The 12,581-nt window shown below is 43.1% G+C and overlaps 1 protein-coding gene across 2 annotated transcripts in view; it reads left to right on the top strand.

Annotated features, from left to right (window-relative positions):
* The window catches only part of UVRAG (UV radiation resistance associated), a 104,821-nt gene that overhangs the window by 14,918 nt on the left and 77,322 nt on the right, over positions 1-12,581 (top strand). For both annotated transcript variants that reach the window (XM_070749502.1, XM_070749503.1), the window contains exons 2-6: positions 970-1,087; positions 1,645-1,679; positions 7,187-7,348; positions 8,879-8,953; positions 10,293-10,372. In XM_070749502.1, coding sequence (XP_070605603.1) covers positions 970-1,087; positions 1,645-1,679; positions 7,187-7,348; positions 8,879-8,953; positions 10,293-10,372 — 470 coding nt within the window. The remainder of the gene's footprint in view (positions 1-969; positions 1,088-1,644; positions 1,680-7,186; positions 7,349-8,878; positions 8,954-10,292; positions 10,373-12,581) is intronic.

Here is a 12,581-nt window from a genome sequence, read left to right as displayed (position 1 = left end):
GACTCTCTAAACAGAATGCAAATGGCCAGCTGTTTGCAAAGAGTATAAGAGGACATTGTACATTTTTAACTGAAGCTACACGTAATGAGATAATTTATTTTGCTTTCTACATCTGGGTGCTTAAGGAACACACAATTTCTTATTTGAAAGGCCGTGACAGAGGCACAATAGCAGGCTGGGACCTTGGGAACAAAGCTTTATAAAGAATAAAAATACCTTGAAACAAACATGAGCAGTTCTTACCCCAGCGTTACAGGTTTGCATTTGTTAAATAGCTTGATGGGAACATGATTTCTGACAGTCTCCAAATGGGTGAACAGTGCAGCCAGGCGGTAGGGAAAGCAAGTAGGATGCTTGACTGCATTGCTAGAGGTATCACAAGCAGGAAGAGGGAGATTGTGATCCCGCTGTATGGTGAGACCCCATTTGGAATAATACTGTGTTCAGTTCTGGAGACCTCACCTACAAAAAGAGATGGATAAAATTCAACGGGTCCAAAGACGGGCTACAAAAATGGTAGAAGGTCTTAAGCATAAAACGTATCAGGAAAGACTTCATGAACTCCATCTGTAGAGTCTGGAGGACAGAAGGGAAAGGGGGGATATGATCAAAACATTTAAATATGTTAAAGGGTTAAAATAAGGTTCAGGGGGGAAGTGTTTTTAATAGGAAAGTGAACCCAAGAACAAGGGGGCACAATCTGAAGTTAGTTGGGGGAAAGATCAGAAGCAACGTGAGAAAATATTATTTTACTGAAAGAGTAGTAGATGCTTGGAACAAACGTCCAGCAGACGTGTTTGGTCAATCCACAGTAACTGAATTTAAACATGCCTGGGATAAACATAGATCCATCCTAAGATAAAATACAGGAAATAGTATAAAGGCAGACTAGATGGACCATGAGGTCTTTTTCTGCTGTCAATCTTCTATGTTTCTATTATTTAATATTTGTAACTTTTTTCTTTCCAGCGTCGCCTCCGGCATTTGCGTAACATCGCAGCCCGCAATATTGTCAATAGGAACGGTTATCGCCTCCTGGATACCTATTTCACTCTTCACTTGTGCGACAACATAAATATACGTAAAGGTAAAGAGATGTCTATTTTTTGTCATTGATTTCCATCTCCATCAGCTTATTTTGTCTAGGGCAGGAGTGTCAAACTCTATTTTCCCGCATCAGGGTTATGTCTGACCTCGGGCTGTGTGGGGTGGGGTGGGTGTGGCCAGGGTGGGTGTGGCCGGCTAAACGTCACTTGTGGCAGCACCTGTGGCAGCCCGAGCCCTCTGCCAGAGAATATTTATTATTATTTATTCATTAGATTTCTATTCCGCCCTTCTCCACAGACTCAGGGTGTCTCACAACAGAGATAAAAACAAAAAGAGCCCTCTGGAATCAGCTCCCTCCAGAGGTTTGCAGTGCTCCCACTCTCCTCGCCTTTCGCAAGACCCTCAAAACTCATTTATGTCACCAGGCATGGGGCAATTAGATCAAGCCTCTGTTTACGAGATGTAATGTGTGTTTAAACCATTGTTTGCATACCTTGACATCTCAGACTTCCACTTGATTTAATTATCAATCGCTGTTTTGCTCTGTGCGATGTGATCCCTAACTTCCTTTTAATTTCTTTTCTTTTTTCTTAATAGAATTTTATAAGAGTGAGGTCATAAAGAATTCACTGGTAAGTGAACTTGTTATTACCTTTACTAAGGTTTTCCTTTTAATCTTTTCCTTTAAACCAGGTGAAGGCTATTCTGGTGATCTTAGGACCTGTGGGCTTCAGCTCCCAGAATTCCTGAGCCAGCCATGCTGGCCCAGGAATTCTGGGATTTGAAGTCCACATATAGGAAAGTCACCATAGTTGCCTGCTCTTGCTCTAAACTTTAATGTTCATTAACCACTAAATGGGACAGATTTTTTCTCTCCTGTCACTCCTGTGCAAACTACCTGAGCTATATCTATTACTGCAATAAACCAGAGACTGCTAACTAGCTTTTGAAAAGATTTTGTGGATCGTACTATGGAATGCAGCTCTATAGAAAGCAGCCACAATAATCCAAGGGGAGGATTAGAGTTGCTTTAAGTGGTTGCAGCCTGTGTGTGTTTGTCTGCATTTACAGTACAGTGGTACGTCTACCTAAGAAGGCCTTTACTTAAGAACTTTTCTAGATAAGAACCGGGTGTTCAATATTTTTTCGCCTCTACTTAAGAACCCAAGCCCAGAAAAAATTCCCAGGAAATTTGAGACCAGCATGAAGACCCGGCCAGTTTCCTGCCATTCCACCTTTAATCCTGGCCATCTCGGGCTTTTCTGAGCTGCCAGAGGAGCCTTTCGGTGGCCCTTAAGGAGGCTTTGACAGTCCAGAGCAAACAAAGCATTTTCCTTTCTCTGGGCGCTTGGAGAGGGAATAAACCTCTGCCAGCACCCAGAGAAAATAAATGCTCCCTTCGCTCTGGGCGGTGACTGTCCTCCTCTTTCTCCCACCCAAATTCCGAGCTTTTATTTCTTTCCTAATGGGTTTGCACACATTATTTGCTTTTACATTGATTCCTATGGGAAAAATTGCTTCTATTTAACGAACGTTTCTACTTAAGAACCTGGTCAGGGAACGAATTAAGTTCTTAAGTAGAGGCACCACTGCAATTGACTTCAAAATGCCTCATGTGACAGGGTGATGAAAACCTCATCCATTTTTTATGTTTATTGCATTCATTGATTAAAATGAGTTGTTTTTGTTGTTTTTAATGTAACTGCGTTAAAGTTGGGAGTTTTGAAATGGTTTTCGTATATGGTTTTAACTTTGGATTGGAAGCGACCTAATGTTGGCTATGAGATGAGTGGTTATACCGTATAAATACAATAAATACAAATACAAATGATAAAATAAATATTTTAAATACTATATTTTTGGACTATAAGATGCACTTAGATTTCATGCTTGCAACCGTTGCAGCATCCCTAGGGTCATGCAGTTTAAATTCAGATGCTTGACAGCCGACTCACATTTATAGCAGTTGCAGTCTCCTGGGGTCACATGATCCCCTTTTGTGACCTTCCGACAAGCAAAGTCACTGAGGAAGCCAGATCCACTTAACAGCCGTGTTACTAATTTAGCAACTGCAAAAAAATGGTGGCAAGAAAAGTTGTAAAAGGGGGCAAAGCTCGTTTAGCACATTTCTCACTTAGCAACATAAACTCTGAGCCCAATTGCAGTCGTACGTTGAGGACCACCTGTATGCACATTAGGGCTGTGCAACACTTTGGATTCAGATGAAAAGACATCTACATTTTTGTTGTGGTTGGCTCTGGCCCAGCTCCTGCCCCAGGGAATGGGGAGGTGGATGCAGGGGAATGGGGAGGTGGATGCAGGGGAAACTTCAACATGTCACAGGCCTGTGCTTGTCCATTTCAATGCATTTACAAATTTTATCAATTATATTATTATGTAATTATCTAGGTCCCCAGCAGTCGGGTTTCAGGGCCGGTTACAGCACGGAAACCGCTTTGGTCGCGTTGATGGATGATCTCTGGCGGGCCCGGGACAGGGGTTTATCCTCTGTCCTGGTGCTCCTTGACCTCTCAGCGGCTTTCGATACCATCGACCATGGTATCCTTCTGCACCGGCTGGAGGGGTTGGGAGTGGGAGGCACTGTCCTTCAGTGGTTCTCCTCCTACCTCTCTGGCCGGTCGCAGTCGGTGTTAGTGGGGGGCCAGAGGTCGACTCCTAGGTTTCTCCCTTGTGGGGTGCCTCAGGGGTCGGTCCTCTCCCCCCTGCTATTCAACATCTACATGAAACCGCTGGGCGAGATCATCCAAGGACATGGGGTGAGGTATCATCAATATGCGGATGATACCCAGCTTTACATCTCCACCCCATGCCCAGTCAACGAAGCGGTGGAAGTGATGTGCCGGTGCCTGGAGGCTGTTGGGGCCTGGATGGGTGTCAACAGACTCAAGCTCAACCCGGATAAGACGGAGTGGCTGTGGGTTCTGCCTCCCAAGGACAATCCCATCTGTCCGTCCATCACCCTGGGGGGGGAATTATTGACCCCCTCAGAGAGGGTCCGCAACTTGGGCGTCCTCCTCGATCCACAGCTCACATTAGAACAACATCTTTCAGCTGTGGCGAGGGGGGCGTTTGCCCAGGTTCGCCTGGTGCACCAGTTGCGGCCCTATCTGGACCGGGACTCATTGCTCACAGTCACTCATGCCCTCATCACCTCGAGGTTCGACTACTGTAATGCTCTCTACATGGGGCTACCTTTGAAGAGTGTTCGGAAACTTCAGATCGTGCAAAATGCAGCTGCGAGAGCAGTCATGGGCCTACCTAGGTATGCCCATGTTTCACCATCACTCCGCAGTCTGCATTGGTTGCCGATCAATTTCCGGTCACAATTCAAAGTGTTGGTTATGACCTTTAAAGCCCTTCATGGCATCGGACCAGAATATCTCCGAGACCGCCTCCTGCCGCACGAATCCCAGCGACCGATTAGGTCCCACAGAGTGGGCCTTCTCCGGGTCCCGTCAACTAAACAATGTCGGTTGGCGGGCCCCAGGGGAAGAGCCTTCTCTGTGGCGGCACCGACTCTCTGGAACCAACTCCCCCCGGAGATTAGAACTGCCCCTACTCTTCCTGCCTTCCGTAAACTCCTTAAAACCCACCTTTGCCGTCAGGCATGGGGGAATTGAGATATCTCCCCCTGGGCACGTTTAATTTATGCATGGTATGTCTGTGTGTGTGACTGTTAGCATATGGGGTTTTTTAAATATTTAAATATTTTAAATTTGTCTGATTGCTTATGATTTGTTTTTTACATGTTGTGAGCCGCCCCGAGTCTTCGGAGAGGGGCGGCATACAAATCTAAGTAATAAATAAAATAAATAAATAATAATAAAATAATATAATTAATAGCCTATTTTTGAAGTTCTGATGTCCTATTCCCCCACAGGCTTATTTTATATATTATTTGTTTATAAAATTTGTAGGCTGCCCATCTTAACGTCAAGGCAACTCTGGGCAGCTTAGACTCAGAAAATTGAAAAATGACGGTCACATAATTGCATTTGAGATGTTTAGCAATTTATTTATTTATTTATTTATTACTTAGATTTGTATGCCGCCCCTCTCCGAAGACTCGGGGCGGCTCACAACATGTAAAAACAAATCATAAGCAATCAGACAAATTTAAAATAATTAAATATTTAAAAACCCCATATGCTAACAGACACACACACAGACATACCATGCATAAATTAAACGTGCCCAGCGGGAGATGTTTAGTTTCCCCATGCCTGACGGCAAAGGTGGGTTTTAAGGAGTTTACGGAAGGCAGGAAGAGTAGGGGCAGTTCTAATCTCCGGGGGGAGTTGGTTCCAGAGGGCCGGTGCCGCCACAGAGAAGGCTCTTCCCCTGGGGCCCGCCAACCGACATTGTTTAGTTGACGGGACCCGGAGAAGGCCCACTCTGTGGGACCTAATCGGTCGCTGGGATTCGTGCGGCAGGAGGCGGTCTCGGAGATATTCTGGTCCGATGCCATGAAGGGCTTTAAAGGTCATAACCAACACTTTGAATTGTGACCGGAAATTGATCGGCAACCAGTGCAGACTGCGGAGTGTTGGTGAAACATGGGCATACCTAGGTAGGCCCATGACTGCTCTCGCAGCTGCATTTTGCACGATCTGAAGTTTCCGAACACTTTTCAAAGGTAGCCCCATGTAGAGAGCATTACAGTAGTCGAACCTCGAGGTGATGAGGGCATGAGTGACTGTGAGCAATGAGTCCCGGTCCAGATAGGGCCGCAACTGGTGCACCAGGCGAACCTGGGCAAACCCCCCCCCTCGCCACAGCTGAAAGGTGTTGTTCTAATGTGAGCTGTGGATCGAGGAGGACGCCCAAGTTGCGGACCCTCTCTGAGGGGGTCAATAATTCCCCCCCCAGGGTAATGGACGGACAGATGGAATTGTCCTTGGGAGGCAAAACCCACAGCCACTCCGTCTTATCCGGGTTGAGCTTGAGTCTGTTGACTCAAGAATTGGCGCATATCAACAGCTGTTTGCAGCATCCCATGTATATGGGAGTGCAATTTTCAACTTTTTTTTTTTTGGATGATATTATTATTATTATTATTATTATTATTATTATTATTATTATTAATTGGATTTGTATGCCGCCCCTCTCCGTAGACTGGTAACAGAACCATTAAATCGGAGGCCCCCAAACTCGGCAATTTTAAGACTTGTGGACTTCAACTCCCAGAATTCTCCAGCCAGCTAGGCTATGTTAACTGGAGAATTCTGGGAGTTGAAGTCCACAAGTCTTAAAAGTTGCCAAGCTTGAAGATCCATCTGCATTAAATGGACACCTTTAATGACTGCTGCAATGATTTTGGTAAAAGTGGGCATGGCCACCTGATGACCTGCTTAATGACCACCCTGACTTAGGACATCTAATTCTGGATTCAATTCTGGTCTTAAGAATAGAATAGAATAGAATTTTTATTGGCCAAGTGTGATTGGACACACAAGGAATTTGTCTTGGTGCATATGCTCTCAGTGTACATAAAATAAAATATACATTTGTCAAGAATCATATGGTACAACACTTAATGATTGTCATAGGGGTCAAATAAGCAATGAAGAAGCAATATTAATAAAAATCTTAGGATATAAGCAACAAGTTACAGTCATACAGTCAACATGGGAGGAAAAGGGTGAAAGGAATTATGAGAAAAACTAGTAGAATAGAAGTGCAGATTTAGTAAAAAGTCTGACAGTGTTGAGGGAATTATTTGTTTAGTAGAGTGATGGCGTTCAGAAAAAAACTGTTCTTGTGTCTAGTTGTCTTGGTGTGCAGTGCTCTGTAGCGACGTTTTGAGGGTAGAAATTGAAACAGTTTGTGTCCAGGATGTGAGGGGTCAGTAAATATTTTCCCCGCCCTCTTTTTGACTCGTGCAGTCTACAGGTCCTCAATGGAAGGCAGGTTGGCAGCAATTGCTTTTTCTGCAGTTCTGATTGTCCTCTGAAGTCTGTCGGTCCTGTTGGGTTGCAGCACCAAACCAGACAGTTATAGAGGTGCAGATGACAGACTCAATGATTAATGTCGAGGACTGCCGGTAGGCTAATCTCTGCATGTGGAAAACAGTCTGGAATATTTACAGTTCATTCTCTCTTCCTTCCACCCTTAACAGAACCCGACATGGCGAAGCCTTGATTTTGGTCTAATGCCTGATCGCCTTGATACGTCTGTATCCTGTTTTGTGGTGAGGATATGGGGTGGCAAGAATGATACCTATCAGCTACTGATTGAGTGGAAAGTCAATCTAGATGGACTCAAATATTTGGGCCAGCAGGTAAAAGAAAAGTACTATTGTTTCAACTTGGATTGGCTATTTAAGAATATTGACAGCAAATACTGTATCTGTTGTTATAATAGCAAAGAGTTGTTACAAGAGATATGTGTCTGCGGAGGTGTTCCATCATCCAGGTCATGGTTGTCCCAAATATCTTTTTCGAAAAGCAACTGGACTTTCACGGTCATTGGTTTTTTTTCCCCCTTTCGCGTCTCATTCAACAAAATTCTGAAGTGAAGAACTGAAGAAGCTTCTTGGATGAGAAGCAAAACATTTTCAAGGGAAAAAAGTTAAGAAAGTATGGTTGCCTTTTGAAAAAGACTAAAGTTAGCAGATACTGGACAACATATTGATAGCTCAATAGGAATCTTCTATATCAGGGGTCTCCAACCTTGGCAACTTTAAGACTTGTGAACTTCAACTCCCAGAATTCCTCAGCCACCTTTGCTGGCTGAAGAATTCTGGGAATTGAAGTCAACAAATCTTAAAGTACCCAAGGTTGGAGACCCCTGTTTTATACATTACTAAAACTCTTATTGTGTTTATCTGCTTGTACCATCAAGGTAGCCCAAATCGTACATTATACCAAAACAATATTTCAGTCAAGATAACCTACAATGCATTAATTAAAAAACCCCCCACGGTGCCTAAAATTCATGAATTTGAACAATTAATTTTTTAAAATGCATTAAAGAATCCAGAACTCATTAGTCCTGTGGAATTGAAATTTCCACGATGTTCAGGTCAGTTCTAGGTGCAAAATTGTGACAATGGATTATGGGTAGAACTATAATTATTCTTGTCATATCAGACCACACTCTCTTTTTAAAATTGTTTTTAATAGTTTGATTTACAAGAATATATACAATAAACACATCAACAATACAAATAACAATACAAAGGATGAGCCAGTAGACTACAGAGCTGTCTCATCAATCACCCATTTTAAAACTTGAAGATCAGCTGATAGAAATGTACTCGATTTGCTTGTTTGTTATCTAGCCAAATTAGTTAAAAATTTCACGTGGTTAATTAACTGGGGGGATTCTCGATCATCCAGGTTGCCCCCAAAGATGTTTTTCCAAAGGACAGTAGACTTCCTTGTTTTCTGTTTTTCCTTGAAAACATTTCGCTTCTCATCTGAGAATCTTCTCCAGTGAATTCCAGATGTTTAGCTTTGGATGTACTTCAGTAGACTACAAATACTGAAGACTTAAACAAACTTACTGTGCTGTTGGACTTCGTGGGGTGGCCTAGGCCCCTGAAAGCTAAGATGAATGTGTGATTATGTGTTAAGTTTTTAAGCTCTCTTATAATGTTCCTTGTGGCCCAGAAAAATGAATCTACTCATGGGATGGGGTTTCAGCTTCTTCCTTTCCCCTCTATAGGGTCAGTGGTGAACCTGAATAACAGAAGGATGCCACAAAACAAATGATCCCTACAAAGAATGCCACTCTGGGTGCTAAAAGAACTAAAACAATGGCTTTAAAGTAAGCTGACTGAATCTGTGACACTGGTTTTACTTAACAGATACATGCTCGTAGCCCGAATGAAATCATTTTCGGGCTGAATGATGGCTATTATGGAGTCTTGTACGAACGAAAGGTAAGCTTGCAATCGTTGCGTCCATAACTTCTTAAAAATCATCAACCCAACTAGCACAGAATATTTTCCCCCGCTTTATTAAAAATCAAATTAACTGGTGAAATATAAAGGAAACAGTTTGGCCTAGTGGTTTGGCTTAGAGACTGGGAGTTATAGTCCCATTTCAGGCATGAAAGCCAGCTGGGTGACTTTGGGTCAGTCACACTTTCTCAGCCCAGCCCACCTCACCTTCGGTATGTTTAGAATGTTCATTGCCTTGAAGTATTTTTTTAAAATAAGTTGGGAGAAAAATCTAATAAATAAATAAGAATAAGAGTAGCGTGGGGAGTTCTCCGGTGGCCTAGGGATGGAACTCTTACCGCACAGTGAGGAGGCTGTGAGTTCAATCCTAGGTAGAGGCAGATATTTCTCCCTCTGGGCATGATGACAATATGTCTGCTGAACAAAACTCCGCCTTGGCGACAGGGAGGACATCTGGCCATTAAAACTTCAGATTGTGCAGAATGCAGCTGTGAGAGCAATTATGGGCTTCCCTAAATATACCCATGTCACACCAACACTCCGCAGTCTGCATTGGTTGCCGATCAGTTTCCGGTCACAATTCAAGGTGTTGGTTATGACCTATAAAGCCCTTCATGGCACCGGACCAGATTATCTGTGGGACCGCCTTCTGCCGCACGAATCCCAGCGATCGATTAGGTCCCACAGAGTTGGCCTTCTCCAGGTCCCGTCAACTAAACAATGTCGTTTGGCAGGACCCAGGGGAAGAGCCTTCTCTGTGGTGGCCCCGGCCCTCTGGAACCAACTCCCCCCAGAGATTAGAACTGCCCCCACCCTCCTTGCCTTCCGTAAACTCCTTAAAACCCACCTTTGCCGCCAGGCATGGGGGGATTGAGATATCTCCCCCGGGCCTATACAATTTATGTATGGTATGTTTGTATGTATGTCTGATTAATAATGGTGTTTTAAAAATGTTTTAAAGTTATTAGATTTGTTATGAATTGTTCTATTGCTGTTGTGAGCCGCCCCGAGTCTACGGAGAGGGGCGGCATACAAATCTAATAAATAAAATAAATCAATAAATAAATCTGGCCATTAAAACACTCCCCTAGCTCCACTCAGCCCAGAGTCCACCCTGCAAGGGATTAAGGGGTCACTAAAAGCCGATGATGAAGGATAGCTTGGGGATAAAGAGAGCAGGTTAGTAAACACAAATATCCCATGTGAAGGGCTGTAAACACTGTGTCAAAAAAGCACGTGAGTAGAATTTTTCAATTAGGATTAATTTCAGCGTCACCAAAACAAAAAGTGTTAATGTACCGCCTTGTTTGTCTTTAAGGGGGTCTCAGAAATCCAAAAGAATCTGCAAGTGGATCCAAATTGTGTGCGTAACTCCTATGACGTCTTCTCTTTGCTAAGGTAATCCCCGGCTTCCAATCAAGAAGCAGCCGAACTGAAAATAAAATAATCCCCAAGAATGTTCTCCAACACTATGTGATAGCCCTAAGCGCCTTGCATAAATAACCTTGTTTAACCTCTGAGTCACCTTAATGTTGGCTTGCTGAGAGTTTGTTTCTTTGGCCCTCAGCGTGGAAGCAGCCGAAATGTCATTTTTTGGCGAGAGGAATGTACTTGTGGCGGTTCTTCTTTTATGATACTTTTATTATGCATTACACTTAAAAAGATAAAGATTGATTTTTGCATTGGCAGTTCTGTGTTAGCAAAAACTTCAGAAGAGAAGGATTTAGGGGTAGTGATTTCTGACAGTCTCAAAATGGGTGAGCAGTGTGGTCGGGCAGTAGGGAAAGCAAGTAGGATGCTTGGCTGCATAGCTAGAGGTATAACAAGCAGGAAGAGGGAGATTGTGATCCTCTTATATAGAGTGCTGGTGAGACCACATTTGGAATAATACTGTGTTCAGTTCTGGAGACCTCACCTACAAAAAGATATTGACAAAATTGAACGGGTCCAAAGACGGGCTACAAGAATGGTGGAAGGTCTTAAGCATAAAACGTATCAGGAAAGACTTAATGAACTCAATCTGTATAGTCTGGAGGACAGAAGGGAAAGGGGGGACATGATCGAAACATTTAAATATGTTAAAGGGTTAAATAAGGTTCAGGAGGGAAGTGTTTTTAATAGGAAAGTGAACACAAGAACAAGGGGACACAATCTGAAGTTAGTTGGGGGAAAGATCAAAAGCAACATGAGAAAATATTATTTTACTGAAAGAGTAGTAGATCCTTGGAACAAACTTCCAGCAGACGTGGTAGATAAATCCACAGTCACTGAATTTAAACATGCCTGGGATAAACATAGATCCATCCTAAGATAAAACACAGGAAATAGTATAAGGGCAGACTAGATGGACCATGAGGTCTTTTTCTGCCGTCAGACTTCTATGTTTCTAAGTTTGATTTACTTGAAGGTTGAAGATTTTGGGATTGGGGGGAGAAACCACAGAGTCCAGTAGTGAATTCCAGGCGTTGACCACTCTATTGCTGAAACATAGAAGATTTGACAGGCATGTTTCAATTCAGTTACTGTGGATTTATCTACCATGTCTGCTGGAAGTTTGTTCCAAGGATCTACTACTCTTTCAGTGAAATAATATTTTCTCACATTGCTTTTGATCTTTCCCCCAACTAACTTCAGATTGTGTCCCCTTGTTCTTGTGTTCACTTTCCTATTACAAACACTTCCCTCCTGGACCTTATTTAACCCTTTGATATATTTAAATGTTTCGATCATGTCCCCCCTTTTCCTTCTGTCCTCCAGACTATATAGATAGAGTTCATTAAGTCTTCCCTGATACGTTTTATGCTTAAGACCTTCCACCATTCTTGTAGCCCGTCTTTGGAGCCGTTCAATTTTGTCAATATCTTTTTGTAGGTGAGGTCTCCAGAACTGAACACAGTACTCCAAATGTGGTCTCACCAGCGCTCTATATAGTGGGATCATAATCCCCCTCTTCCTGCTTGTTAGACCTCTAGCTATGCAATTGAAAATGCTTACGGTTTTAAGGTTTGTGCCAATGTGCTTTCCAACCTCGCAGAGATCTTTAAAAACAGTAATTTTAATGTTGTTTACCTTTGTTTTTATCTTGGTTTGTAATCCAGAGTTGTTTGACAGTAAGAAGGGCGGCATATACGTTTAATACATAAATAATAGCAATAAAACCCCACTTGTGTTGCTTGGAATTTGGTAAATCAAATTCCTTCATGGGAGACAAACCAGCAGATGTCACTATTGCCTTGCAAGTTGAGCTGAACTGAATCATATATATAGTTCAGGCATCTGAATCACAAACTTCCTAAAAAGTGCTGGAACTTAAATTCTCAAAATACCTGAGGTTCTGTCATTGTAACCAAAAGCAGGTAGAACATTTTGCATGCAATTTGTGCGTTTTGGAAGGGTGCAGGGATTCATCTGGGTCAACCAGAGGTCGGTCCTGGTGACCGACCCAGATTGGATCCTGCAACATTATCCTGAGACCCATATCTTGCCTCCCAAGGACAATTCCATCTGTCCGTCCATTACTCGGGGGGGGGGGGATTATTGACCCCCTCAGAGAGGGTTCACAACTTGGGTGTCCTCCTCGATCCGCAACTGACATTGGAACATCATC

The sequence above is a fragment of the Erythrolamprus reginae genome, chromosome 4 (assembly GCF_031021105.1).
Source record: "Erythrolamprus reginae isolate rEryReg1 chromosome 4, rEryReg1.hap1, whole genome shotgun sequence".
Lineage (NCBI taxonomy): Eukaryota > Metazoa > Chordata > Lepidosauria > Squamata > Dipsadidae > Erythrolamprus > Erythrolamprus reginae.
Note: the sequence above shows the minus strand (reverse complement) of the source record. Positions and strands in the feature narration are given on the sequence as shown.